This window comes from Daldinia loculata (genome assembly GCF_022478755.1).
Source record: "Daldinia loculata strain CBS 113971 unplaced genomic scaffold F4817scaffold_18, whole genome shotgun sequence".
In the NCBI taxonomy this organism is placed as follows: domain Eukaryota; kingdom Fungi; phylum Ascomycota; class Sordariomycetes; order Xylariales; family Hypoxylaceae; genus Daldinia; species Daldinia loculata.
This window is the reverse complement of record NW_026054872.1, coordinates 292,085-319,966: the sequence shown is the minus strand read 5'-3', so window position 1 is coordinate 319,966 and position 27,882 is coordinate 292,085. Positions and strand designations below refer to the sequence as shown.

The window sequence follows — 27,882 nt, the reverse complement described above, 5'->3', positions numbered from 1 at the left end:
CTACTACTACAACGCACAACATAGCAGGTGTTGTCAAATTGTTATGGCGCCCAAAGATGCAAGCGGTAATCACAAGACAAGAGACTACCTGATAGGCTCCTTTGTGCGCGGGAAAATCATTTCACAGTTGCGGAGGATGAATTGTTTTGTTGATCAAACCCATTGTGTTATCAGAGACTACTCCAACACCGTCTCCGGTGGTTTCATTGGGCTTTGGGAATTTTATCAATACTCCTCTCTCGTTTACTTTGTCCCCCCAAGGCCGGAGGCCCTATCAGCCAGCAGCCAGCCCCAGACGCAGGTCATCAATAACCCGCGTCCGGTCTTGTATCTCTGACAAATGGTTGACTGAATCCCGGCGGCCTTTCGTAGAGAAAGCCCCGCAACCAATTGCCGCATACGAATAACAATCAAAGTCGCCGGAGGCCCATTCGGCCGTGAGTAGGTAGCTGTTGTGTATCCAGGTCTACAGATCCAATGCAGGATCGAATCCCTTATGTGTGACGAGTTTGCGTGGACAACTCGGATACCATATTGGTTAGATGTAAGTAGGTAGATAGAGACGACGGCGATGTAACGGAACCGAACATTAGACTTTATTAATTAAACGAGAGTGCTAAATGAGAAAAAATGTAGACTTGGGTTACTATTACTCTATTTTGTTCGTTGGCTTCCTGCAAGGAGAAACAAAGGAGCTCAACCAATTATCGTGGCGACGATTGTTCTCGACAAATTTATTGTTAGTATGAGACGTCGTTGGATGCACGTACTTAAGAAGGCCACAGCGACCTCCGCTTCCCTCCAGAATGACGTTGCTCGCTTGTATGCTGAGATATGAATAGCCACAAATTTCAAATACCTCTTATTAGAAGACTACCTAGATGTGATCGCATGAAATTCCCGGTTCAGAAGTTGAGAAAGCATTAACCCCTCACGGTTGATGTTCCAGGTCACTACCGAAATGTATTAGGAGAGATCACCAGCGACAATCGCCTCTTGCGGATATCTTCAGAAACTTAGAGAGGCTGGGCTCGTCTCGTTGGTGCTCACCCGTAACCCGTATACAAAAGCCGCATATATTGAGAATCCACGAACCGGGCTCTTGGCCAGAAATAAGCGGTTGTGCCATTGCGCGAGGCGACGCTGATGTCGTACAAAGAAGATTGATGAGACATTGGCAAAAGCCGAACGGGGAGCGACCTCTGGAGATGGAGTTAACTGTTAGGGGGATCGCGATGGCACAAAAGTGCCGGCCGAAGTACGAAGCTACTCCGCCATTTCCTGCCCTCTTAGATCCTCTAAGATCCTCTTAGCTTTCTTCGGTATTTCGTTTTTACATGTACGATGGGTGACACCGGTAATACTGAATATAATGACTCGAGTCGAGTCGAGTCAAGACGAGACGAGACGAGACGAGACGACGACATCGAACTTGGGGTTGGTTACCTTTGTATCGTATTCAATGTTGCAACCCAGGGGGTATCGATGTTTGTACCTAGGCTACATCTAAGGTTAGATAGGTACTTCTACTTATTACCGTATAAACTATATTCACGCACAGTAGACCCCGACTGTATGTAGATCTGTATGTAATCTGGCTGATCCCCGCCGTGTGGCTTCATCGCACAAAGGTGGGGAAAAAGGGTAGGAAAGCCAGCCCGCTAAAAGGGGGTTAGCGTTGAACGGCATCCTGGTCCGACCCTGCAGCACTTGGATTTAGGCCTAACTGGATTGCAGCAATGCATCTCAACGACATCGCATCTCCGTTTCTATAATATACCTACCCAACTACAATATCATACCAACGCCGAGTTACCCGAATAATAGATTCCTACGAAGGAGAAGGGAAAATATGTCCACTAAGAAGGATATGCGAAGGCCAGACCTGGGTAAGAAGCTCTCTCATCCGCACATCACATATCACACCGCATCGCATCGCATCGCATAGCATCGTTGTCGCGTCGCATTAACTAACACATTCCCCCATCACAGTCGTCCCGTACCAGGAGCCCGCGCCCAAGTCCGGCGATAGCGCCGAAATCTCCTCGACCCTCTCATCCACACTCCCCATGGCCGCCATATTTACGCGGAACAGGTATATCGGCTGGGCCTCGGTCGTCATCAGCATCCAGAACTGGCTCGGCGAGAGTGAGGAGACCAGTAAGAGCAGCGCCAGCACTCCCGGGTACTTCACCATTGGCATGTCCGGTAAGCATCCTTTTTCTGCCAATACTTAATCTGGTATCCCCTCCTGTCTAATAAGGAAATAGCCATGGCCCTCGCCGTAACCTACCTCCCGATGTTTCTTCCGCCGCCGCCCAACCAAGCCACCAGCACCGGGCCCGCAGCCCCAGCCGCTGCTTAGGGATATCTAGCAGCATGATCTATGATCTATGATAACAAGCTAAAACAGGCCTTCCTGCTTATACGTGGGAAGAGGAGCCGTAGCAGGAATCGGAAACCCTCGAAAGACCCGGGAGAATAATTGTAAGACCATCGAAGGAGGCGGGATAATGTAGTAATTCACTTAAACCCAAGAGACATGTACCGCACCGGGGTTTCACTCCAGAGCCGGATTACGGCAGAAGCGATGATTTAGTCCCCAAGCCCCGGGATCCGGGTCTTGTAAATATATAAATATCAGTATAAACCTGGTCTTAGAATCAATTGCAAATCATTTGAAGGAAACAGTTACGGCCGCAACAACGGACAGTTAGCAACTCTTTAAGGGTTATACCTGGGTACCATTATAGATCCACGACGCAAATTCAAAGGTTCAGTTATGCACTCAAGTTGATATGAGACACGAGTATGGAAAGGTGAAAAGGAGCCAACCACCTAAGTAGTCAAGCAAAGCTTTAAGACGAATTATCTTAACCAAGACACCTATTGTACTCATTCCCTTCCCCTTGCCCCCTAACCCCCTACCTCATCCCCACCACCCCGTCCCTCCTCCACTAGAAGAAAACAAATTACTCGTTAGACAATTAAGTTAACTGTAGCATATTACACTAGACCGTACTCTCGTAAAGGGGCGGACTCGAACCTCATATACTGTACAGACAGACTAGCTGCTTTCTCAGGTCCAGTTCTTGTCTCAGGCTGATCCTTACGTATGCACCTCCCTCAATGCTCTACTCCCTAAACCTAATCCTCATCAAAGATCTGGTAGGTATTCTGCAATATCGTATCAACAACTCTGACCTGCCATCCTGCGTCCTGGATATTTGCTCCTGGTGCCGTGCCCATGAGCGTTGGCCCAAAGACAATGGCCAAATTCTGCGAGTTCATGCGATTGACGGCCGAGTGCTCGATGACGCGGTGCAGGTGGAGCGTCAGCGCTCTTAGCGTGGCGTAATTTGGGTCTGGCAGCGCGTTGATGATGGCATGTAGGCTGTCCCGCCGCACCACCTCGTCATCGTTCTTCGCCGCCTCGATGAACCCCGCGTAATGCTCCGATGTCAACAGTGGGTCCGGCAGGTCTCGCAAGAACTGTTTTAGTAAGCCTGCCACGCTGTTCACATCATGGAAGAAGTTCTCCGGATTCCGGAAGTCCAGGATTGGCGCGTCTTCGTCTTTTTTCCCTCTAAGTTAGCTCTCACTGTCAGCTTCGTAGGGGGGGGAGGGGGGACGAACTTGTATCAAACAAGTGTTTCAACTTATTCACGTGCGCTGACGAGCCAGAAAGTCTGTAGATACCCTCGACGGCAAGTCCGTACAAATCAACAGCCTGGATACACTGGTAGACGACCATCGGTACGGGTCCTTTACTATTTTCGTATAACCGTTCTAGGGAAATCCCAAAGACCGGTCCCCTCGATATTGCTCCCTCCGTCTTCGGTACAGCAGCACCATGAGGCGATGTCGATCGTGCCGGAGATTGCTCACTACGCGGCGGGGCCCGGATGCCTATTTGCCCACCTTGTTGTTGAGGGCTTTGCTCTCGAGGCGGCTGGTTCTGGAACGGTAAGGCTCCAAGTTGTGGAGGGCCACCCATGCCACCCATGCCACCACCATTGAATCGCGGCTGGGTCGGAGGGGCTTGTATCGAGTTCCGTACATTATACTGCGGCTGAGGCTGCATACTAGGCTGGTTTAGCATTGCACCATGGCTGAAGCTCCTCTCATGTCCTGCCCCTGAAGGCGGCCGTTGGACTTGTGCCAGTCCAGGGGGGGGAGTGAAATTCTGAGCTGGTCCCTGGAACCCAGTCGGTGACGATATGGAATCGAACCCTCCAGTTCGAGAGCCCATTGAACCTGGTTGCTGTTGCACCTGTGAAGGTGACCCTTGTCGCTGCTGAGACTGCGGCCGTGCTTGTTGTTGCTGATGCATCTGTGTCACCTGATTTAGGGACACATTTTGCTGAGGGTTAAGAACCTGGCTTAAGTTAGCATCGAGCATGGCTCGAAAGTCAGATAGCCGACGACGTACGGGATTCCTCTCGTATTTCGGCTCTGATGATTTGGCCGGAACTTTGCTATGAACGCTGATAAGATAGTTCTCCAGGTCCTTCTTGTTGTCGATGGCCTGGACAACTTCTTTTAGACTGCGAGAGTGCTGACCTGGTTGAGCGACGGTCCTCAGAGGACTTATCACCAACCCGTTACTAAGCAATAGCTTTTCATTGAATGAAGCTAATAAACTGTTAATACCATATGCCAAACTTTGTCTCTACGCTCGCTTTTACTTACCAAACTTCTGCATCTGTAGGGTAGTGCCAGAGTCGCATTCTCTAATGAGATCTTGTAGCGCCTTGACAGCTTCTGGACGAGTCGAAGTCTCGACGGTTGCTTTTTCAGACTGGTATGCCTGAACTTTGCCCATGTAGTCCGTGTCGGCTGCTTGAACCTTACGTAGGAGGTCCTCTTCGTGCTGTGCTGCTGATTTGGGTTTGATACCGAAGACTCTGGGTCCTTGTTTTGCTTCGCCGGTTCTCACCCTATCATACTCTTCGGCCAGCGAATCGTATTTCATCTTGGACTTGCGCATTGCGTTCTCCACATCAGACAGACGTTGTTCGGCGGCTAGGCCGTTCTGCTTCCATCCTTTGCGGTGTTTCTCGGCTACCGCAGCTACCTCAAGGAGGTCCTCATGCATTTGGTGTAGAGATAGCGCAAATTGTATTCCGTTCTCGGCCATACGTTCGTGTATCGTGAGCATTTCCTCGTATGACTGCGCGAACGACCCCTGCCTATGGTCTGTGTGGTAGACGTTGTCCTGAGTCGATCTACACAGCTTTTTCAGGCCCTTAGCATGCTGGTCTTCGAGGTCCGATCGCTTCTTAAGAAATGTAGCAAATTCCTATAAGATATAATGGTTAGAAACTCGGGGGGAATAGTTATAGAGCGTATTATCGAAAATAGCTAACCTTAGCAGCTATAATGCTTTGCTTAAGCCTATTTAGCATAGTGGAAACGCCAATCTGCGCGAAATCAGCCATGTCTTCCTCGGTGTATGGTGCTTTGTGGGATTTATACATCTGAAGCGAGCACCTCTTGTACTTCCTTGGGCATTTCGGATTCGCCTGGACTAGGACTCGTCACGGCAGGTTCGAATCCACCACCATTCGTTGAATAGACGGCTCCATCTTCGGGTGGTGGTGGAGTTGCGCTATTCCCTAGAGACATGCTGGCTATATGCTCAAGCTCGGGAATTTGAGGAGAGGTGAAGTCGGGAGACTGGCGGCCATAGTCTGCCATGTTGGGCGAGGGCAGTCAGGAGAGATGCGGCTTGAATGTGTTTTGCTATTTTATTCTCGACCCCCGCAGGATCAGTTAGCTTTCGTCACACTGTTTTAGGTGTAGATCCGGGGTAGACTGTTCATGGGAAAGGTCTCAGAAAAAGCTTAGTTGTTGGTGGGAAAGGTTGTGAAACGTGGGATCGGGATCGATATTCATGCGACGGTGTCAGGCATTTATTATGCAAGTATCTGTTTTCTCTCTGTCTCCTTTCGGGTCGCAATCGAGTATCGAATATGGTAATCGGATTGTGTGAACTAGAACGTACATTCACGTATTTCTTTTTGTGTCTTGATTTCATGCAGATTGACAACGAGGCATGTTTGAAAGTCTGTCAACTTAGCTTAGTAGTGTAGGTGGTGTGTAGAGTGTATTATTGGTGTAGTGTGAAGCTCCATCACGATATCCACATGCAAGGTGGTTCTGCTTTGGTTCTATGTATGTTAGGTACTTTAGCCTTTAGCCTTTAGCCTTTAGCAAACCGAATCCCCTCAAGTGCAGGCACAGAAACTTTTGTGGCTTAGCAGAGCAAACTACGTAATTCCCTAGCCAAACACTTAACCAAACAGGGCACAGTGCTAAAAGCATAGCTGGGTGCTAACTTAGGTAGCGCAGCGGATACAAGCGAAATACTAGCTGCCGCCCTGATTGGCCGCCTAACCTTTTACGCTTTCCAACGGTAAACCGCACCTTGGCCCGCAATTCCCCCTCGGGTGGTTGGTATGTCGTACTCGGATAGTCGGAATAGCTACCAATCCTCGTATTACCTTATATAAAGTTATACTCGTATTATTAAGTGACAAGTCAATCTTGCAGAGTCCAATTAGTTGAATACGCAAGTAGAAAAAACAGATGAAAAACCCCCGATAATAGCAAAATAAGGGCCTTCATACTGTTGCAGCTAATTATAATTGACATACAAAAGGCGCTTAATGTTATGAATTAATTAACTACCTAACCTAGTGAAGCGGACTACTGCATTCAAAGTACAATACTTGATAAATGATAGACTTACATTTTTATGTTCACATATAACCCTCTCGAACTAACAAACCATAATATGTTTACACAAGTGCTGCCAATAGCATATGCTTTACTATAAATATAAAACATTCAAGTTCTATAGCCTAAAACTTCTCATAGAAATCAGCACATTAGCCCCTTGTATAAAGTTTCCCCAATAATTTTTAAGAAACGACATTGCTATAAAACCCAACATCTAGCCTTTCGGAGGGGATGCTAGACAAGACAAAATACGTGTTAAATTAGAGATACAACTAAGCTATTTCTCTTAGATGCTAGTAAGTACAATAGAGCTTGCTGGTGCCAAAACTTTAACCTAGGTAACTGGAGGGGTAGATGGGATATTATTAAAAAGTCATATCTTATTGTGCACGAGACGCTTATTTGATTCTGTAAGCTCCCATCCCATCTCCTTTTTATGTCTGAATAACTCTTGATCTGTTCATTTGGACGATATCGACTCATCTAGATTACCTAAGTTGGTAGCCCATGATATTAGTTTCACGTCGCCACCTCCAAACGGACCAGAAGGCGCAGATAATTTTATCTTGCATTTATGTATCTCTTATTCCTTGTTGCTATATGATATGTACAATTCTAGCAACATTAGGTAGCAACAACTACTCGTATACCTGCCAAGTCCTGATGCCATAGCGCCTAAATAGAAGAAAACGATGCCCCTGTTTCCGAATGGGTATAGAATGTGCGTCCGTCAAATACGTGGTATCATTTTCCGTTTATTAGAACAGAAGAAAAAAATTAGAGCAAACTGTTCCTCCCAACCTGCGTCATCACCGTTGCCTAGCGTCGTAAATTATTGCCGTTATCATCCAGAATCAAAAATTCACCTTGATCTTGTAGTATGCCACAGATCGGCCACAGGGACGCAGTCTTTCACCCGATAAAGGAAAATGATTTGTAATAATGAATGCAGTGGGGGGCCACATGGTAGCCATTGGGCTGTCTCAAAGTAAAACGCCGGGAAAATGCGGGATATCAAGGAAATAATTGGAAATGTTGAGATACGTCTCAAGTAAGAATGCAAAGAGCACAAGGCAGCTTTTGCAATTCACCTCTTAGGAAAGGCAGTAGGACATGTAGTTTATCGCCAGATCGGCAAGTGACGATAAGCAGGAGAGTTGTAGGAATGAAGAACCCGATAAGGCATGGGGTTACCTTGCCGATCCATGCTTTGGTGCCTAGTATGGCGTCGAGGGGGATGTGTAGGATTCTGTATACGTTGATCCCATTGTTGGTCCAATTGCTGTGGTAGTGACATCGGCCGACCACTCCAAGGATCTGAGACGTATGTCTGTCCGTTGCGAGACAGTGATGGGTAGGGGCCGTTATCCCGAGCACAGCTGTCTTGCGGCACGATATTATACTCTTCATAACTAGGCCGACGATGTAATGGTAAATTGGGTTGCGAATGGTGTGATTGTCGGAAGAAGGCTGGCCCGGTAGTTGCAGGGCTTTGTCGACTCGACTCACTAGCAAGCGAACTTCGGCAGCTATAATCGGATGATCGTCGAGAAAGGGAAGGACCATGGTCTATCTGAATATCCCAGCTGGGCGCCTGATCTACCACTTCCGGTCTGAAGCTTGTGGGCTGAACACCGTTTAGTGTAGGCAGAGCAGAAGACTTATCAACGTAATGACGAGCTTGGCCGGGAGGGTAGCTTTGAAAATTCCCCTGACTCGATCTTCTGGATACCGTAGTCTGATTTGCTGCGAAAGTGCCTCTCACGTCGGGGGTCGTCAAATTACCTTCTCGACTCCCCCTACGAGGGTAGAGAGGTTGTCCTGGCTGGCCTATGTTTTCTGGAGGAGTTGACTTTGACCTCACAGGTGGAGGAACTCGTAAAGAACCCATATTCCGGGTTCTCATACTAACGGGCGGAGGGCTTTTAGAAAATCTCGAACTTGGTATAGGTGGTGGAAGTTCAAGGGATATTGCAGAGTGCGATTCGCTTTGGGCGAATTCATAACTACGTCTGGCATTTATCACCCTCGATTCCTCTTCCATATGACTTACCACAGTACTTGAGCTAGGCTGCCGCGGAATGTATGTAGAGTATCTCGTTCTGTCGTTTGATGTAGTAATATTAGTAGAATTGCTAGGGTCTCTATTGGTTGTTCTAGGTGATGCAACTTGAACGAGTTTATTTTCCGGAGATGTTTTGATGATTGTAGGCGGCTTAGGAGATGTATAATAACTTCGAGCGGGTACAGGTTTACGGCGGACCGACTTCTTTGAAAAGTTGGATGAATTGTCCATAGCCTTTGATTCGATAGAAACTGGTGTCCCTTGATTCCGATCTGGAGCTATTATTTGACCGCCTAAGGTCTTCGGAGAGAGATCTTCATCTTGGAGTAGCTCTGCACTTCCAACACTTAGGATTGTTCCCAGTGTCTCCTTGCTAGCTGCAGACCTTAGAGCCAATTTCCTGAACGAAATCGGTCTTGACCCAGCATGCATTTGAAGCTTTGCATGCATATCTCTAGAGACAGCAGGAACACGTGCATACCTAATAGGATGCGTATTATGGGCAGCGAGCGGTGCTCGACTTCCACTTAAAAATCTCTGCAGCTTTCCGGGCTTGCGGAAGCCAGTGGTGATGCTTCGACTAGGACTAGATGTAGGTAGACTACGTAGAGACGCCCGGTAAGTTTCGATGCCACGGCTAGGATGATTCCACGTATTGCGTGGTGGCAAGACTCTCTCCGGCACCTGAGCAGGCTGAGAAATGCCTAATGATCTAGGGGCTTGCCGAAATTGTGGCGATTGCTCGCCCGGCGTCTTGGGGCTAGCAGGAGCAACACGATGGGGATCTTTCATAGGTACCGGCGGAGGGGATGGCTCGTTAGATGGCTCGGAAATGTCAACACTAGCTGTCGCGATAATAGGACTCGTGGCCTCTAATTCTCCAGCGCGCCTGCTTTTTTTCACACTAGTATCGCTCATAACCTCAATAGTGCGGTCTTTTCCGGAAGCCTGTGGCCTTGAAGAAAACGATCGTAGTGAAACACTTGAGCTGTAGCCTGAGTCTGCTTTGGACAAAGGCGCGGCCGAGTACTCCGAAGCAGGGCTCGCAATGCCACTATCTGACCTACTGATCTCCTTGGAGCTCCTCTCGTCCGCCGCTGGCTTCGCGTAAGGTGGCATAGACCTCGCGTTTGTGTCAACTCGTACATCTAGAACCTCGACTGACGAATACTCGTCCTGATCGTCGTCCTCGAACAGTTTATCCTCTATAGCTGTATTCTTGCTAGTTACGTATATATCTGGGACAATCAGCTTCCCATCATTAAGCGTTGGTAGGCTTATCTGATGCTCGCCTGGAAGCTCGGAAAGCCTCTGAGACGATATAGAGCATGCAGAGGCCGCTCCTTCGGTATTAGAGTTGATTTGAATTTCAACTTTTGGGACCGAAACCTCGGAGCTTTGGGTCTGAATGTGGTTGGTTAGAGCCGCTTGTACCGTTCCAAAATAATCTTCTGCTGTACCATTAACTGTCAATATCCCGGAATCTTCGTACTTGGTATCACCGTCAAGATCTCGAATAGGACTCCTTGCCGGGCTCCTTGCTGGACTGCCATTTGTAATTCGGAGGGTGCCAAGCTTAAAAGCGCCTATCTGTGTATATTCCGCCTCACAAGGGGTAAGTGCACGGGGTACAGGCTCTGGATTGGTTAATTGATGAGGCAAACTAATTGTACCAATACCCATTGACTCCATAGACTCTCGACGCGCTGGAGTAGAGGGGACGCTGTATCTCGTTTTCAGCTTTGGAAGGTCCGAGTCCATTCGCACTTCACGAGTAGCAACGCCAGGAGTCATAAAAGACCTCCGTCGCATAGGGGTATATAAAGACAAGTCAGAATTACTGTGACTTATTGACGGAGGCGCCTCAGGAATTGATGGTCGTCGTCCCCTGAGGTCGCCCCGCATCGCTTCGGAAATGTGTATTCGATTCTCCAAACCGGCCGAATTATCTTCGCGAGACGGTTCGTTAACGATACTTAACAAGCGTTGAGTCTCGTAAGAGAAAGGGTCATAATTAAACGAAGTTCGTGACGTGTTCTTAGACAAGCTCCTGACGATGGTATTTAGCTCATACCTCTATAATGAAAAACAAGCATCACAACTTACACTTGGACAGGAGCTTGGCCATAGTTATAGCCTTCATCGAATCCATTCCCTAAAGAACCTATCCTGTTTGACCAACGCTCTTGCGGAAGATGCGATACCTCGACACTGTTACTTCTCCGGTGATCTCTGGGTACATCTTTGGAGGTTTTGGAACGGAATAGTCTCCTCGAAATACGATGTCCCAAATCCAACCCTTTCTCGCCGTTTGGCACGCCTACGGATACGACAGGATCCTTTTCGGGAAGCATCGGCGGGGCTGCAGATATAGGAGCGTGGGGGAGCGAGGCGCGTCTCGCTGCCGGGGAATGGCGCGGTGGATTTGAGGCGCCATTGGTATCCAACAGGCCAGCTGCGGTAGGATTACTTGTCTTAGGTTTCGATAATTTTTGAGATGCTCGGTGGCCCTTCCATGGAGCTTCGGCGGAGATCGAATTCCCCATGATGTTGGGTGAGGGCAAAGCCGAAAAACCGGCGCGGTACTAGTATTAGGCAAGCATTGACAATTCCATGCCGGTAGCTTCAACAGAGCATTAGCATTAGCGATTAACGAACCGCACCAATCTCACATAAAAGGGAATAGACAAGCTCGGATCGAGAACGGGCACTATTCAAGATTTGAGAATGAAGGAGGCTTTAAGGCAGGTATTATAAAGCGTATTATAAAGTAGCATGGGTTACGCCCTGAGATGCAAGGTGACATATATGGATGGATAAGATGTTATTGATCTAGATGGTGAGCTGGGGGTTGGGAAAGGTGCGGGATGATGGATTAATATGTAGGAAATACGCAACACCCCCGGTCCTGTCCATCTCAGTCCGTACGCGGAGTGCATCTTAAGAAGACGAATATATTGACTGACCGAGTTATCTGAGCTTCACACTGAGACGGAACGAATGCGGCGGCATTAGTTAAGATGCTGCTTTATTCACATATATCTCGGAGGAGATAGATCTGCGCCCATGACTACATATATCATGTAGGGGGTGTGAAACAAATAAAACAGACAAAGGAGAAAAGAGTGTTATGTGCAGGAGGTGTAGAAGTTTGCGTACACTTACATATAAGTTTACCTTAGGTAGGTAGTTGTGGTTATGTTACATGTATGTATGTTGTATGTTGTATGTTGTATGCACGTATGTACGGTGGAGTTGAGTAAAATATAGAGCAAGTGAAAGAGACAGAGAGATGCATCTATGAACTATGATTGGGAATATAAAAGTTATTGGCAGTTAGTTATTGGTCTAGGATCAAAGTGTGAGATGCGGGTCTTGGAAGTCTTGACGCAGAAGAAACCTGAATTTAGAACTTGATCTTGACTGAGTTTAATGGGACATCGAGATGTAGAAAATTAAGACGAGACTTGTATGTTACTTTTGCTACTTCAGCGCGGCAACTGAGACGCTTAACTTTCCCATGCTAAAAGCTATGGGAAGTATGGGAAGCCACGGAAATTAGCATTCTATAATTTTGGTAAGGTAAGAAGGCACAAAAGTACCTACATATGTTGTACGCATTTAGCAGCCGTCTTTAAAGTACATATTACACAAAGTACCTTTTCCAAGGTCCGCTTATAAGCCCCGCCAACGCCAACGCCAACGCCAACCCGTTGCCCCCTGCACCTGTCTGATCTTCATACCCCTGCAATCTCCATTCCTGCACCGATTGGAGACCGGAATTGACCTAAATTGGGAAAGCTAGAGACACATACTCTTAGGCACTAAACCAAGGCCATGTGCCTGTTAGTAGTGTACCTATCAACTTGTCAACTATCTAAGCAGCTAAGGCATTCCCGAATTCTATTATTTGACCACTACATGATGTACTTTCACTACATGAAGTACTTTAAACTCTGGGCTGCATACATACATGTAGGCAAGGATCACGGAACTTTTATAGCCAAGGCTCGAGCTACAATAACGAAGCTACAGTAAATTTACAATATTCAAACACCACACCTGATTAATTCAATATCCTATTACTCTAACCTAAACCGAGCTATCCGTCTGAAGATGCCACAAAGACAGCTATATGCTACCGGGTAGCTTATCCTTGCTCACATATGCGAGACAATGGGTTCGGTATCACTTCGCATGAATCCATCCTCTGTATAGTATATAGTACGGCACTGTTCTTTTATTCTATCAGATATCAATCATATACTGCTGAATACGGAAAGTCCTTCGCTAAGCTATACTTAGGCCCATGACTTAAGGCTATTACCTTATTTCATCCCGTTGTCTCCGATATCCGAAGTTTTGCAAGGATGAGAGCGTAGTTTAACACCTTAATATTATGTAATACTTACGATATGTTCTCACTTACCTCACATAAAACATCAACTCATATCTACATTAAGTCAACTCTCCGAGATTCTAGTTATCGATACCCGTCATACTCTCGTCACAAACATACGCGTTTCGGTCTGATCTTTTTTCTTATATCCACATATACCTACCTATCATGTATGTGCGTATGATTTATGATTTATGATTTATAGAGCAATTTTAAGCTTCGATAACACAAGTACGGCTGATGTTGCATGATGTTGCATATGTAGGCCTAATGTTGCATCTCGCGAAGCGGGACCAAGACCAGCCACAAAGACCGGGGGGAACAAGATTACAGGGTTATGCTAGCAATTCTCCAGGATTACCGCTTCAAACACTCCGGCCCTGTTCTCTGATTCTCTTGAGCCGGCGCTTCAAATCTCAAATATCCAACTAATTCCTCAACAAAAGGAATACTTCCTCTTCCTAACACTTCCGACATTGCTCCCCACACGTTTTAATATTGGGTAATCCTTCAGAAGCCGCTGATGACATTGAGGACGTTACTTGCGAAAAAGCCTCGTGCATAGCGTCGGATTTAACACACGCGCCACATTGTTTACAGAAATACAGAAACACGTTAAGCGTCTCCAATCAGAGATGCCGGTAGTCTACATACAGTACTAGTATACAGTACTTTACACCAATGAGATGAAGGAGGGATCGATTCCGCAACATCGTAATCGTAAAGATTTACCCCCACCACTTGATCATATTCAGAATTTACAAATGTTGCGAAACCTTGATTCGGTGTTGACCTCCCGAAACTTTCTGTTCTTGCCTGACCACCTACATACATAGGACATATGCAGGTTATTTTGGTGACAGCAAATCTTCCTTTTCACCGCCTTATTGTACAACGGTCAGCTGTTTCATGTATGCGGTTGCCGTTTGCTAATACTGACGCAAAAATGAAGTTTCCCATCTTGGTTATCTCCTTTCTCCGATGGCGGTTAAGAATTCCCAGGTCACTATCAATATTAGCATGAGTCGATTTAAGTTCTAACGTTTCCCTACACTCGACATATGGCCCGGAGAGCTGTGTCAAAGACATCTATGACACTGTTGACTATGACACTATTGACAATATACAGAGCGTACGATTAAACTTTTGATACCCTTGGTGCAGATCGCAGATCAGTGCGTTACTGGAAGACGGGATGTCCCATTAGACTGCAGTGCGACTTCATTCACAACTCGCCATCATTCGTTCTTGTCGTCGTGCTACCGCATGCTCTATGCGGACTTCTTACGCAAGCTTCAATTAAGCCCCACGACAGAAGGATGCGGCTGATTTAGCTTATTCATTTGGCCCGGGCGGACAAGCCGAAGTCGTAGGAACATATTAACGTGAGAATATGCTTCATTTAAATTTATCGTTATGGCCAGGGAGGCTAATCTAGTTTGTGAGCAGCTAAACTGAAATAACATGTAGACAAGGTGATTTTACCTGAAATATATATATATTTTATATATTTCGACAGTATGGCCGATATACCCGCTTATCACTTCTGACGACGCCTCTCAACATACCAATGCAGGACGATAACCTCAAATGCAAACTTCGTGCGAGTATGACCGTTGCCCCGCTGCTCAACAGCGGACATCGAGCTACAGCTTCCGATAGGGGTTGGGAGATGTTTGTTTCAACACGCCCGGCGCCGTGGCTAATGCCCACCCCGTGGTGTAACCGATACCCTCACGGTTTCTAATAGGTATAGATTTGAGGACTCGTCAGCTTCCCGGAATGTCGTGATACAACAAGCCCGCACAAGATCGATATTACACGACATCTTGCCGCAACTTGTCAGCAAGTATTCTATCTACATACATGTTTGCCTCGTTCGTGGGGTTGTACATTCGAATGATAGGGCGGAAAGTAAAAGATTTCAGCTGATTATGTGCGATCTTAAACTATTGGCGCTTGTCTAACTTGAACCTCAGTGACGATCGTACTCAACTGGCGATCTAAGGCTATCGGTCTGCCGACTTGTTATCTCTCTATGGGACCTACTAGTGGTGGCGACATCATCCGAGATGCCGCTTCTGAGGTCATCGCGGCTATCCTGGTTACCGCCTATGACAAAATACCCGCGTGAGGCCACTTAAAGAGGAATATTAGATATCGGCATACCCGATCCGATAAAGTAATCGTCGGTCATGAACCTATTTGAGTGGGGAGACAATTCGCTATATCATTCCTCTTTCAAGATGGTAAGACTAGATCGGACCCTTGGCTTCTGAAGGGCTATACAGAGCTCAAAATCCGACCGGTAAGTTCCGCATGTTTTGATCATCCACCGTACCAAATCCCGAAGAGTATAACGGTAGAAGCCGATTTCCATAGGTTTCCGAGGATAGGAGCCCCAAACTGAACCGGGTTTTACGAGCGGCCTGGGTTAAATATTGCGATTGTCTCTTAATTTGCGCATGCCTCACATGATGTTAACATGTAAGACTACGAAAACTTTTATTCTCACTTAGGCTGAGGTCGATAATATAATTTCTACCGCGCTTATTATGACAAAGCTCCAGCAAGCCACTGATCCATGTCGGTATTCTAGAATCGCAGTCTTTCCCCCCATCATTAGACGATTAGGAGAATGTTATAAATCCGGGCACTTCTCTAATATTTGTATATAGAGCTAGGCGCACTGTCACCACGTTTCTTCCCCGTAGGCTCATACCTATAGGCTGATCGAATGGCTGATTCACTCATCTGCTCATGTCAAAAGGGACATCGTACAGATGGCGTTTGGAACCACCGCCACGGTGGCCCAGACATATCGGGTGCCGAAGAGTTTTGTTTCCCACAGCCGAGACTAGCATACGCCGAGAATTAAGCTTAATGCCCATAATTGATCTTGTCCCTTGGAAAGAACTATTTGTCTCTACTCTGTTCATTAGTTAGTATGTATTCAGTCACTCGGTCGATGTTATAATTACACGACGACATCTACATCTGTAATATCTTACCACCTTTTATTCGACATTGCTACTATTCGCTAGACGAAGGTTATTCGCCAATGACGTATGTACATCCATCGTTGCCTATCCAGACCTCGTGAACTCGACCGGCATCGACATCAATGCGGTCGCCGACCGTGTATGTCTTCTTCTCCGGATTAGCGTCCTTTGGGTAGGCGATGGTGAGCTGGCCATCCAGGATCAGATGCGTTGTCAGGCCGGAATGAGAGTGCGGTCTGTAATAGGCATTGCTGCATAAGTATTGTGAGTTAGCAGTGTCGTCGTCTAATAACCCCTTTTTACACTCGTTGACGTAGGGCCTGAAACATACGGGCCGTCAGTCCAAGTGAAGACGTGAGAGAAGCCCCAGGACCGCACTTCCGCCTCGTAATCCCTACGGCTCTTGTTCGACATGGCCGGCCTGGTAACTGACCACCTCTATTTCCTGCTATCGATACCTAGTTGAGTTGGCCGATGAATATGGTCGATTTGCTAGCACAGCCGGCTCTTAATGCCTAAGGTTGACTGACGGAGAGAGAATGGGCTTGACTATAACGTGGCTGTGTTTTATTGTTTTGGTGAGTTGGACAACTTGGGGTAAAAGTTTTTCAATAAATCATGACGTCGCTTCGGTCTGCAGCCTTGCGCTCGTTGCTAGGTTTAGACATGGCATAGTGTCGGACAACTCCTCCCCCCATCCCCCCCCCCCTTTTTTACCCCAACTTCACGTGCTGGTTCAATTAATTTAGGTAGGTCCATTACATACAGTTAGGTACTTAGGAGGTACCTAATCAATTGGGGCTGACGGACTTATGAGCTGGAAACTGCGTTGTTTAGTTGTTACATATTGCAACTGCAACTTAGACTCGACTATAACTATGAAATTTCCACTTTTCTTCTTTCCTGGCTGCACATCTGCATGTCCATTTCTCTGCTTTCTGCTTTCTGCAAGCACCGCGCAAAAACCCCATTTTGCAATGCCCTGTGCTCACTCGTTCCTAACTTCTCAAGAAACAATTCATAACCAATTGGATGGCCGGTGAGGCGCAGCCATCGATAAACCACCTCTTAGCCGCATCAAGTCATTCCATCCCGTCATCTCGTCCACCCAATTCCACCTTGGGTCGATCGATTTGCGATTCAACTCGCATTGTCTTTACGAAGCGGGGCGTGCTCTACTTTCAAGGTTGATAGGTTGTTTCGCCAGCTTCAGACTTTGACCTGAAATTGCTTTCTTTTCTTGTCAAAACCTGAACTCATACCATGCACCCTAGAGTTGTATTAGAGCCTTTCAGCTGTGGTCAAGCATTTGGACAAGCGAATTGTATTGTTCTAAAGAGTGGAGAGTATCATTAGTGGACTTATCAACTCGCCGTTGACTTGCATGTCCACTCTATCATCTCCAGCTGTCGGTCATCAATTGGGGGCCAATCGTTACTATCCTGCTATCGAGCTGTAAAGACTCCGCCCCCAGATGATTCGGGGCCTATGGCACGGCACGACTTAGGCTGACCTAAACTCTTCTTGACAGTAGCGGTCTGGGCCTATGCTAAGCTGTGCGTTAATCAATTCGGCAACCATTTAATTTATTCTTCTGCCTCGCCTCGAACGTTTTTCTTCTCAGGTTTTATTTCAACATTTCCGTTCCTGAAATCCAAGTTGGTATTACCCAGGTTTTCAGGACCCTCCAGGAACGTCAACTATATTTCTCTTGGGTGGTGGGAGACCAAGACATACAGGGCCCGGTCCTACGGTACAGCCCTACGAATAGTAGCTTATTTCAGGGATCGGCTCCCCTGAAACGGTCGGATTGGTCGTGTTCTAGTTTCTACCACAGCAGCGGGGCCGCTTGTCCTGGGCTTGTGCTGGGATGAGGCTTGCACCCTGTCCATAGCTGAACCTGAACCATAACTCGAACGTTGAACCTTTACGCTTTCGCTCTTTTTGCATTTCTCTTCATTTCGCATTACAAACCCTCTCGCGTCATACGTTGTCTGCGTGTACAATTTTCTAATCCTTCGGTTTTCGAATCACTTACTTTTTCGCTTATCCATTGTCCATTGTCACGTTGTCCAAGTCGTTAAGCTCATGATTCTATTTCTATGAATGCTATCATCCTAGCTGGGGTCAAGAATCATTCCTACCTGACCCTTTAAAAGGGGAGCGACGCCATTACTCTAATGCCCTTCGACAACACCTTCTTTTGCTCGACCAGGGCATAAACCATAAAGGCGATACTTCACAAGGAAGATCTAAGCTAATCTATAACTGCTAACCCGATGTGCTTTAACGTAAGCCGATAGTAACTTGACGCGGTCCCCATTTCTTCCACATCCAGATGAGGGTTTTGAGTGAGTGCTGATAGTTATATGACAGATGCGGAGACGGACAAATAACGCGACACCGACGCGCTCGGTAACGATGCGGCGACGACTCACGTTGAATTCCGAGCTTGGGACCAATTCGATTAAAGCGCTTAAGCGAGCAATCGCTCTAGCTTCATTTATCACGCCAACAGCTGTGCACTTCCAAGATGGAGAAAAGGAAGTATATCTAAGCGCTGCTATTCAACGACATCTACGAAAACTTTACGACTCCCTTCGTCGAGGGGCACCTTTCTTATCACGCCAAGCCTTTGAGGACTTCCTCGAAATCGTCCAGGGCAATAAAACTCCAGTTTTAACGGAGGAGAGATATAATTTTGAGAAGTTTCTCGAAGTGTGGTGGCTAGAGTTCGGTCTTCAAGCAGAAAAGCCCATCTCCTTCGAACAAAAAGACCTCTCGAAACCTATAAGCAATTATTTTATTAGCAGCAGCCATAACACGTACTTATCCGGCAATCAGTTGTCTGGCCGAAGCACAGCGGATGCTTACAGGCGCGTTCTTAGAAGAGGATGCAGGTGTGTGGAGATAGATGTATGGAATAGTGATTCGCAAAACTCCACGCCAGATAATCCAAGAGAAGCATCGGCGAAGCCCACTTCGAGATTTGAACACGTTCGTCACCTCTCCGGCGGAAGTCTACATACAGCTGCCGCTCATTTCAAGGATGCTGTAGAAGAGACAGTTGAGAAAGCTCGGCTAAGGCTAGGTGTCGAGAAAGTCCACAGCCATAGTCCAAGATGCAGCAAATCCGAGCTGGCGCCGCCGCCGTTCGGCCGAGAGATTGGTGCTGCCCTTGATCCGGCCTCCCTAGCCAGCGAACTTGACGCTGAACGTCTATCCATAAGATCTAGACCATCATTACCACCGGACGAACCGATTGTGATGCACGGTTATACCCTTACAACGCCCGTTGGATTCCGTGAGGTTTGTAAAGCCGTCCGCGAAGTGGCCTTCGAGACGACCAATTTACCCATTATTGTCAGTCTAGAAGTTCACGCCGACCAAGAGCAACAGGCTATCATGGTTCAAATCATGAAGGAAGAATGGGCTGGTTTACTAGTCGATAAGCCCCATGAAAATTGCCCAAATGGCCGAATGCCAAAGCTAGAGGAACTGCTTAACAAAATACTCATCAAGGTCAAGAGGGCCTCGCCAAGCTTAGATGGGACTATGTCTACGTTATCCCCTCACAACACGATTGATGATGATGCATCTGGGTCAGAGGATGATAGGTCTATCCTCCAGAATGGCGCTAAGAAGCCTAAGGTCCCTATATGCGAGGCTCTTAGTTCTCTTGCCATTTATACTCATAGCGAGCACTTTACGAACTTCGAGTCGCCAGCTGCTAAAATTCCCTCGCACATCTTCTCTATAAACGAAAACAAGATTTTTGAACTCATTGCTTCTAAGCACTTTGAGCTATTCTCTCACAATCGTCATTTCTTTATGCGTGCCTATCCAAAGGGCTTGCGGTGGGACTCGTCAAATCTGGACCCTTCGCACTTCTGGCGCAAAGGCGTACAAATGGTAGCTATGAATTGGCAGTCTTGGGATGAAGGCATGATGCTCAACGAAGCCATGTTTTCGGGTGAGCATGGTTGGGTACTGAAGCCACCAGGGTACCTCAGCGAAGACGCATTTACAGCTCCAGAAGATGCTGGTCCTCAGAGCACTCTCGATCTAGTTATCACCGTGCTCGCAGGCCAACATATTCCGTTGCCCGAGGGTACTCACAGTAGCAACTCAAGATCCCTGAGACCCTATGTAAGGTGCGAGTTACACGTCGAAAAGATAGAAGAGCGGGTCGGAGCCTTTATCGACGGGGGTGGTAGGGTCCGCGAATGCGAATACAAGCAGAAGACAGGGATCGGGAAGACGGATCACCCAGATTTCGGCAGTGTCAAAAACGAACTTCACTTCCTTGGTGTCAAAAGGGTCATAGAACAGCTCAGCTTTGTCAGGTAAGAATTTGCCGCCCGTGTTTTCTTTCCCGTCGTATTCTCATTTCAAAAATTTCCCCGATACGTCTTCCCGCCGGGCGCTCACATATCCGGATCCGGATGGTCGGGTTTTCACTGTGATATACATATCCAATAGTTCACGTGTTCCGAGCCGGGGAGTCGCCGGCGGCTGAGCTTGCATGTGCAACGAACCGTCGAGTGACGGAAAGGAGGATGTGATATATCACAACAGGCCACCGCCTCTCAGAACTGTTCGCGGGAACGGAGCGAGTCCTGGAGCAAACGACCTCCTAACGTTGGTCTGTTTTTGCTACTCATATTCGCTCGCTACGTTCCATCACGTCTCGTTTATCAGTTGTGTAACACACGGGTTCCTCCCTAGTCTGTGATATCATGGAGTGTTCCTGAAGATCCCGATTTGTTCATGAACCCTAGCTTACGAATTTCTTCTCTATCTAGGTTCAAGGTGGAAGATGACGCGCCGCGACTCATGTCGCTAAATCGCGACCCATTTCTTGGCTGGGCATGCATCCGTCTCGACCGTTTGGCGACGGGTTACCGCTTTATTCAACTTTTAGACACCAATGGCAACAAGACGCCGGGTGTCGTTCTCATCCGCGTGGATAAGAAATTCCATTGACGCAATTTCATTCGAACGGGCGGAGTCGGAGATGGTAGTCACTGTGTTTGACACCGCTTATGTGCCACAAGATTAGCAGTCTATTACTTGTCATGTATGACTGGGTATACCGAAAACCAAAACCGATGTCTTTTTTTTTCCCCTCGACCTACCCCGGCGCCCATTTCCGAAACTAATTTCACTTATCATTTTATCATTGCGACTATTCAATCACCCATGTATTATGGAAAAAGAAAAGGGAAGCGGGCAACCGGCGAATATCCACGGTAGACTGTGCTAGGGAGGCGCAAGTTGAGCATCGTCATTATCATCCATTATATTAGCGAACTTTTATCTTCTATCTCGGGTGCAACTGGTTAAGGGTCTAGGAAGGACACAGCAGCTACGGTCCGGATGCTGATGTCTCTGGGAAAGGCACCGACATTATCAGATGGGATTCTCACGTATGACCGCAGAGGCCCATCATCATTATCTATCTTTTCGTCTGTTGGGAATCACATCAGCATTATTTGATTATTCTTTTCTTCTCCCTTTTTTTTGTAGATATATTTTATTGCATGATAGGATACCCGGAACAATGAGCATGTTCTTCTTTGGCGTAATGCATTCATGGGGTCGACATGTTTAGGGTGGTGTGACTTGCTAGGCCCAGACCTTGTGAAGCGAAGATGGGAGGGCAGGGCAGGGCAGGGCAGCGACGTCAATGATAGGACTAGTATATAGATGACAGAACTACTTTCAATACATAAAGTACCTAACCTAATGTTCTATTGACATTAGAATATACCTATCTAATTAAAGCACCTAAGGTATTCATCCTCTAATACCTACCTACCCCCCGTTGTTGGTTTAGCTTCTATTTCTGTAGTATACCCATCCCGTCTATGCTGACACAGGGGTATTCATTCCAGTTCTTGGGGCCAGCTTATCTTTGTACCAAGGAAGCACCTCGTGGGGCCGTGAGCTTCCGCTTACTGGTTATAGATACCTACCTAGATATACCGAGGAAATAGCTCAACTGTACGGCGGAGCAGTCGGCGCCTCTTACTACCTTGGCTGCAGGGTAGATACCTGCCAGCTAGCTACCTAGGCAGCTATGTATGTAGTCACCGCTGTTTTTTTTTCCTATCTTCGCCTTGAGACTAGTGCTTAAGTGCATAGGTAGACATGTATGTATACCTTAGGTAATCTTATACATCTCATAGGTAGGTACGGGTAGCTAGGTGTGTAACCTAGGATCGCATCCCCGGGAGCGGCCCGTCGTGGCGTCCTTCTATATATTATACCCGGGTAGTCTGTAACAAGGAGGCGTAATCTAGCGTGTCTCCCTCGCGCCTGAGGATATAGACAGGGGTGATCCTAGGGGGAAGAACGGTCTAGGTAAGGCAGATACCATTAGAGAGGCGTAACTACCTAGTATAGCTGAAGTCGAGCACTAGATAAGAATACTTTGATTTAGTCTACTAATCTAACTTTGAATAAAATAGAATAGTATCCGAGACAACACTCATAGGTTATCGTCAGGTAGTTTTACTATTCGACGCATCTAGGTTCAACTCCGTAAAAACGGGCCTCCCTCGCGTTGTCGTGCATTTATGGTAGATCCTCGATCAAAGAATGAGCTGTCAAATTTCGCGTATCTGTAAATGTCTTAGTTCTCTGACCTACATGATCCAGCCCTAGCCTATCTGCTCATGTTTATTATGGTATTCTGACGTTGGGGCGTAACGTGAGCTAGGTACTCGGCGGCATAGCCGTCTCCGTATTTAGGTAGCTAGCTAGTCTTAGTAAACATCTAGAAGCTGACTCGGCCGTAGATAATCTGACATGTCGAATTCGGGGACGTGTGGCTGTTTAGCTATATGCTAATCGCGATCGTCAAGCCTGCGTCTAGCGCCTCGCTGTTCGATACCCGTCTTCCCCATCCCTAGCGTTGTCTAGAGTATACCTGTCTGTCTTATTCTTTGAGGAGCTGAGACAGACCTTCAGGACGGGTGCACCCGCTGACCGTTAGATTTCAATAGCGGCAATGAAAGGACGAGAGACGAGAAAGCATTACTCTTCTAAAAGTTTGAATTGAGTTGCGTGTTCGGGTCCATGATGTGACCATCTATTATGAGGCTCTACTAGATGATGCCAGAAAGAGATATATGATAGAGATTGATGAAACATGACATTGTATGCCGCGTTGTTATCCCTAGCTCAACTCGCTGTTGACGTATGAAAACTCGTCAGACTCAATATCGACTATACGAATATACCGTGTCATGGTATGGACTAGGGCTCTTGGTGGCGTTTTGGCGGGATGGTAGTTTTATGTTTATACCTTGTACATGTATGATATTTTTGCTACACCAAGGGTTCTCCCTGCATAGACGCGTGGATGCATGTGACTGCAGGGAGATCCCTTCTGCGTGCCGGCCCGTTCCCTTTCGGCGAGAAGCAGAGATACTCAACGGTGAGCTTTCCTGTTGTGGATACGTATGTATGTTCCATCCACGTCATGAGGCTCATATTAGACAACCAGGTCTGGCCGCTAGATGTTTTCCTCTTTTCTTTTTTATATAGGTAACTCCTCGCATTGATATTGACAACCTCAGATCCCGGCTGCAGGTCGCATGCGGAAAGCTTCAATCCCCACGGGTACTCGAGTTATTTGCAGCTAGCTAGCCTCCTTCGTCTATACGTTGAGATAGATTCGAAATCAGCAAGCTTAAGTTTCAACCTCGAGCGCATACCTGGTATGTGCATATGCAAGTGAGCAGAGAGCAGCTGTTTACTTGGTTGGTCAGTCGGACCCCGAACCGCCCCATGCTTACTGAACGTGAATTATGACTACCCCTGTTATATAGTAAGTTTACCTTTGCGTTGGCAGATGCAGCAACGTTACGATGAGAGATCTCAGAGGATCTAAACAATGGGTAGACGTCAGTCGGCTCGTGAAATAACCAGTTAGGGACTTTCGTGTAACTAATAAGTGCTCCTTATTATATAGTAGACCCTTTTTCTAGAAACCAGGGGAAACGTGAAGATTCCCCAGGGTAGATCAGCTACGACTGTAACCGAATAGCCGAGTAGAAAGGTGGGATGGCTAGCCTTAAGGTTAATCGCCCTTCAAATTTCTACTGGGCGATGGGTTCCGTCATAATAGTAGCTGTCAGTTATAGTTCAGCAGGTTTTTTTCGACGCCTATTTCGGCAGAAGCGAGAAGGGGGCGGGCGTCGGTGTGTGGTATTTGTTCCTGTCGCGGAGTTGATCACCAACAAAACGTTGCTTTTAAACTTGTCGCCACCGCACTGGCCGGCGACTCAAGCTAAAGCGACATTATATCTCATAATCTACAAGTTTTCACCCATATCAGCTGAGACGCTGAGGGATATCAACGGATATCGTCATACGGCAGTGATTTTAGATCAACACTGCTACGGAAGGTGACAAGCGATGTAGAGCTACTAGAGACGAACTATGCAGCTGCGCCTCCATTAACGACGGCGGACTGGGCGTGTTACAATGACATGGCTGTATTCTGACCAACTCCTGCGTGTTGGTCGGTAATTGCTGTAATGAATCAATTCGCGACAGCCTTCATGTCATCAGCTGACGAGATCTGCAAAATAGAAGATCCCCTAAAGAAACGCTACCTAACGTAGTAGGTTGCTGTCAACGACGGACAGGCGGCTACGCCGTACCGTTGTATACTATTTTTTCGTTAAGATATAGAAGTTCGATGCTGCCTCTCTATTGTGTAACAGCGTCCAAGCGAGCACCCGTTTGACAGCAATATAGTCCTGTTTCTAATGCACGCCGCAATCGGCAACATACCGTGCAGGCAATGCGCCGCCAATGGTTAGAAGAAATAACCTTCGCATTAGTTGCATCCGGTGACTGCTGCATCGTGGCTCGTTAGCTAAAGTCCTGACAGGGGGATATTTACTAGTCAACTAGGCTATAATCGCGTCCACATTGATTATAGGCTGCACTATAAACAGCTTGAACGTTGTCATCACATAAATTCGGGACATGGGAACCGAGGGTTGGATGGACCCTTTTTTTTAGAAGCGATGCCACATGCTTCGGAGGCCAGGTATCAAGCTGTATGCAGCTCGTACCCTGGTATGCAAAATAGATAGGTAGTGATATTTTTGGGAACTAGAGACGGGTGACGTCGGTCGGGAAATTTCTAGTGTCCCTGATGGTCGAGGAGTAATTCTCGATAGAAGCGATGCAATGGGATGGCTCCTGTTATCTTGAGGTCGGCAGTGGGGCACGATGCTCGAGACTAGGAATGTGGTCCCCTCCTCATTCGTCCCGGCGTAATGGTACCGTACGCTGTAGCCCATGCAAGTGCCCTTTGGTGTTGCCGAACCTTTGTAATAGAAACAGGGATGAGGCCCAAACCCACGGACGGTGAAGCAGATCAAGTGGCGTCGTCAAGGGTGCAACAGGTTGGTATCATTACGCCCTTGGGTTGTTACCTGTTTATAGTTAGCCTCGACCAGTTTGCCTTAAAATGTAGGTACCTAGATGTATTCTCCCTCTTCTCATAATACATAATAACATGTTTGGCAACTGGTGCAGGTAGGCGAATGCTCAAACATGTGCATATCCGGGTGCTGCATGGCTTTAGCTGCGTAAGAATTGACAGGACGGAAATCAAATCGGACGAATAGCCTCTGGCTGGATGGGTGGACGGGTGAGCACACATGCGCGGATTGCAGAAGCCATGTTCGTCAACCTTATTTCCTGTTGACCAACAACGGGGGATACTAGGCGGTAAGAGTTGACGAATGTGACAGGTCTGTTGGGCTTGACTTGAATCTCAACACCGACGTCGATGCACGTTCTCGAAGTCCAATGACCTTTGTCTTGTCTAGTGGGACTTTGGGATCCGCAAGACTTGCTGCATACCATTTTGAATATCGCGATAGCCGAATAGTACGACCAATTGCTTGTCAAGCCTGGTTGTAGCAGGTATAGGATAGGCATATTGTGACCTGTCACTTTTCGATGCAAAGTACCGGGTCAAAAACTCTTCCGGTATGAGACCTGCAAGGACCCCCCGCTAGCATAAACTCCGTTATGTTGATAATGGGTCGGCTATGCAGAATGGCGAGACTACCTCTGATACCTCTGATACCTCTGATACCTCTGATAAATGGCTGAGACTATCGAAGCTGAATACGAACAATACGTTTCGCGGCTTTCGAGAGAGTTGATGCTCATCAAATTTGCGACAAATTTCAACTTGACTAGCATTGCCTCGAATACGACCCTTGTTACTAGATTCGGGCATTTTTTCCCACTCCGAACTCGCTCGATGGTCCCGTGGAGCGGTGTCGCGATTTTTCTGGAGGACTACGAGCCTCGAAGCTCTTATCCACTAGAATAGCTTCAGCTCGAGCTGTCGATCTTTGGGCAACTTGATTAGCAGCCTTCCTTAGTTGAAGAGACAGCTTCTAGGTGGTTCCTTGATCGGTATTCAATCTAAATGAGCCTATGCATTGGTTGTCTTGACCTGCTCGACCTCCTAAGCGACCAACAAGATGGGAACAAGGGTGGATCGCCGGCTAAGCGGACGATCTGAGGAGTCAGAAAAATCGCGACTCGGTGGGCTGGTATGAGAAGAGCCAATGAGTGAGTGACCGCAGAGATTGATACGCCCAGTTCAAGGATACTACCTCCTCAGAAATCATTCGCGGGAGTCGCTCGGATGGATGGGCTAGTATCCACCGGGAAAGGCTTCATGTATGCCAGCTCATGTGGTTACTTTGTGGGGCTCTGGAATCCGGTCTGCATGTCGTGAGGAGGCCCTGAGGTGACAGACACAGAGACGAAGGCGTCAAAGAGGAACGGATTCCGTGGCATATGATAGACCCCCTTGTCAGATGAGAGCGTGCAAATCAGTCAGCAGAAACATCATTCGATCAGAGTGGACGGTGGCCCAACCAGAGAGACGTCTAGCGGGTAGGTTCAAGAAGGTATGGGCGTGGTGTAGCGGTTAGAGATAACCCTAGGATCAACGAGCATTAATCGACTTTCTGCTTTGGGCAACGGGAAAGCTTCTTACCTAACGGCTTGGAACTGCTACGTACGACGTAATGGGGTTTAAACTTGTCAATCGGGTTGTTTCACGTCAGATATCAACCTGAACCTCTGGTCTTGTATTGCTCTCTCCTTGCCGAACACGTATGAGGATCTGCCTTGTAGACAGCTCAACTAAATCCCCACAAAAGGATTACGATCCCGAGGCACAAAACCCAATTGCTTTTATGGCAGTCTTGTTTAAAAAATAAAATAAAGCTAAACAGATAAAATAATAATAATAAAAGACAATCATCAGGGGAGTGATTTATCTGGTTCCCGTGAGTTGAATCTGATTGGTTGTAAGCTAGCGGCAGGAAGAAGCCCAGGGGTTACGACAAGCTCTTCTGGACTTGTAAAGGGACCCAGGAGAGGTGGTAAATGATATCAAAAATAATACAACAACGGCAACGTCGCGTGGATACTGCAGCGGTAGTACGGAAGAGTGACAGGGTAGACGACGAATCGGCGTTTGCTTCTTTTTATGTTACGCTAGTTTTGATTCAAAGAAAGACAAGGAGTCGAAGGGGGAAAACGTGCGTCGTGATGCGCGTGGATGGAATGATGGAATTAGGGTGGTGATGCTTCCACCTTCCACCTTCCAC

General features: G+C 47.2%; 6 protein-coding genes across 6 annotated transcripts; 3 read left to right on the top strand and 3 right to left on the bottom strand.

The window, feature by feature from the left end:
• The first annotated feature begins 1,635 nt into the window (after positions 1–1,635).
• Positions 1,636–2,945, top strand: F4817DRAFT_334659 (uncharacterized protein). The gene is made up of 3 exons (XM_049302923.1): positions 1,636–1,889; positions 1,993–2,208; positions 2,271–2,945. The coding sequence occupies exons 1-3, from the start codon at positions 1,853–1,855 to the stop codon at positions 2,363–2,365; spliced, it is 348 nt and encodes a 115-aa protein (XP_049160066.1). The 5' UTR covers positions 1,636–1,852; the 3' UTR covers positions 2,366–2,945.
• F4817DRAFT_334655 (RhoGAP-domain-containing protein) lies at positions 2,904–6,251 on the bottom strand. Its single transcript, XM_049302922.1, has 6 exons — positions 5,479–6,251; positions 5,370–5,423; positions 4,693–5,302; positions 4,433–4,635; positions 3,637–4,378; positions 2,904–3,575 (listed from the first exon to the last, which is right to left on the bottom strand). The coding sequence occupies exons 1-6, from the start codon at positions 5,698–5,700 to the stop codon at positions 3,148–3,150; spliced, it is 2,259 nt and encodes a 752-aa protein (XP_049160065.1). The 5' UTR covers positions 5,701–6,251; the 3' UTR covers positions 2,904–3,147.
• Positions 6,252–7,183: 932 nt separating this feature from the next.
• Positions 7,184–11,784, bottom strand: F4817DRAFT_334654 (uncharacterized protein). The gene is made up of 3 exons (XM_049302921.1): positions 11,482–11,784; positions 10,916–11,432; positions 7,184–10,859 (listed from the first exon to the last, which is right to left on the bottom strand). Exons 2-3 carry the CDS (start codon positions 11,353–11,355, stop codon positions 7,865–7,867), a joined length of 3,435 nt encoding a protein of 1,144 aa, XP_049160064.1. The 5' UTR covers positions 11,356–11,432; positions 11,482–11,784; the 3' UTR covers positions 7,184–7,864.
• A 3,033-nt stretch (positions 11,785–14,817) lies between these two features.
• Positions 14,818–15,342, top strand: F4817DRAFT_314947 (uncharacterized protein; the record flags this gene model as incomplete). The annotated part of the gene is made up of 2 exons (XM_049300470.1): positions 14,818–14,929; positions 15,188–15,342. The coding sequence occupies 2 exons, from the start codon at positions 14,818–14,820 to the stop codon at positions 15,340–15,342; spliced, it is 267 nt and encodes an 88-aa protein (XP_049160063.1).
• Positions 15,343–15,575: 233 nt separating this feature from the next.
• On the bottom strand, positions 15,576–16,960 carry F4817DRAFT_71149 (uncharacterized protein). The gene is made up of 3 exons (XM_049307805.1): positions 16,542–16,960; positions 16,204–16,461; positions 15,576–16,139 (listed from the first exon to the last, which is right to left on the bottom strand). The coding sequence occupies exons 1-2, from the start codon at positions 16,622–16,624 to the stop codon at positions 16,260–16,262; spliced, it is 285 nt and encodes a 94-aa protein (XP_049160062.1). The 5' UTR covers positions 16,625–16,960; the 3' UTR covers positions 15,576–16,139; positions 16,204–16,259.
• A 1,373-nt stretch (positions 16,961–18,333) lies between these two features.
• F4817DRAFT_71062 (PLC-like phosphodiesterase) lies at positions 18,334–21,411 on the top strand. Its single transcript, XM_049307804.1, has 3 exons — positions 18,334–18,501; positions 18,587–20,556; positions 21,016–21,411. The coding sequence occupies exons 1-3, from the start codon at positions 18,490–18,492 to the stop codon at positions 21,194–21,196; spliced, it is 2,163 nt and encodes a 720-aa protein (XP_049160061.1). The 5' UTR covers positions 18,334–18,489; the 3' UTR covers positions 21,197–21,411.
• The last annotated feature ends 6,471 nt before the right edge of the window (positions 21,412–27,882 follow it).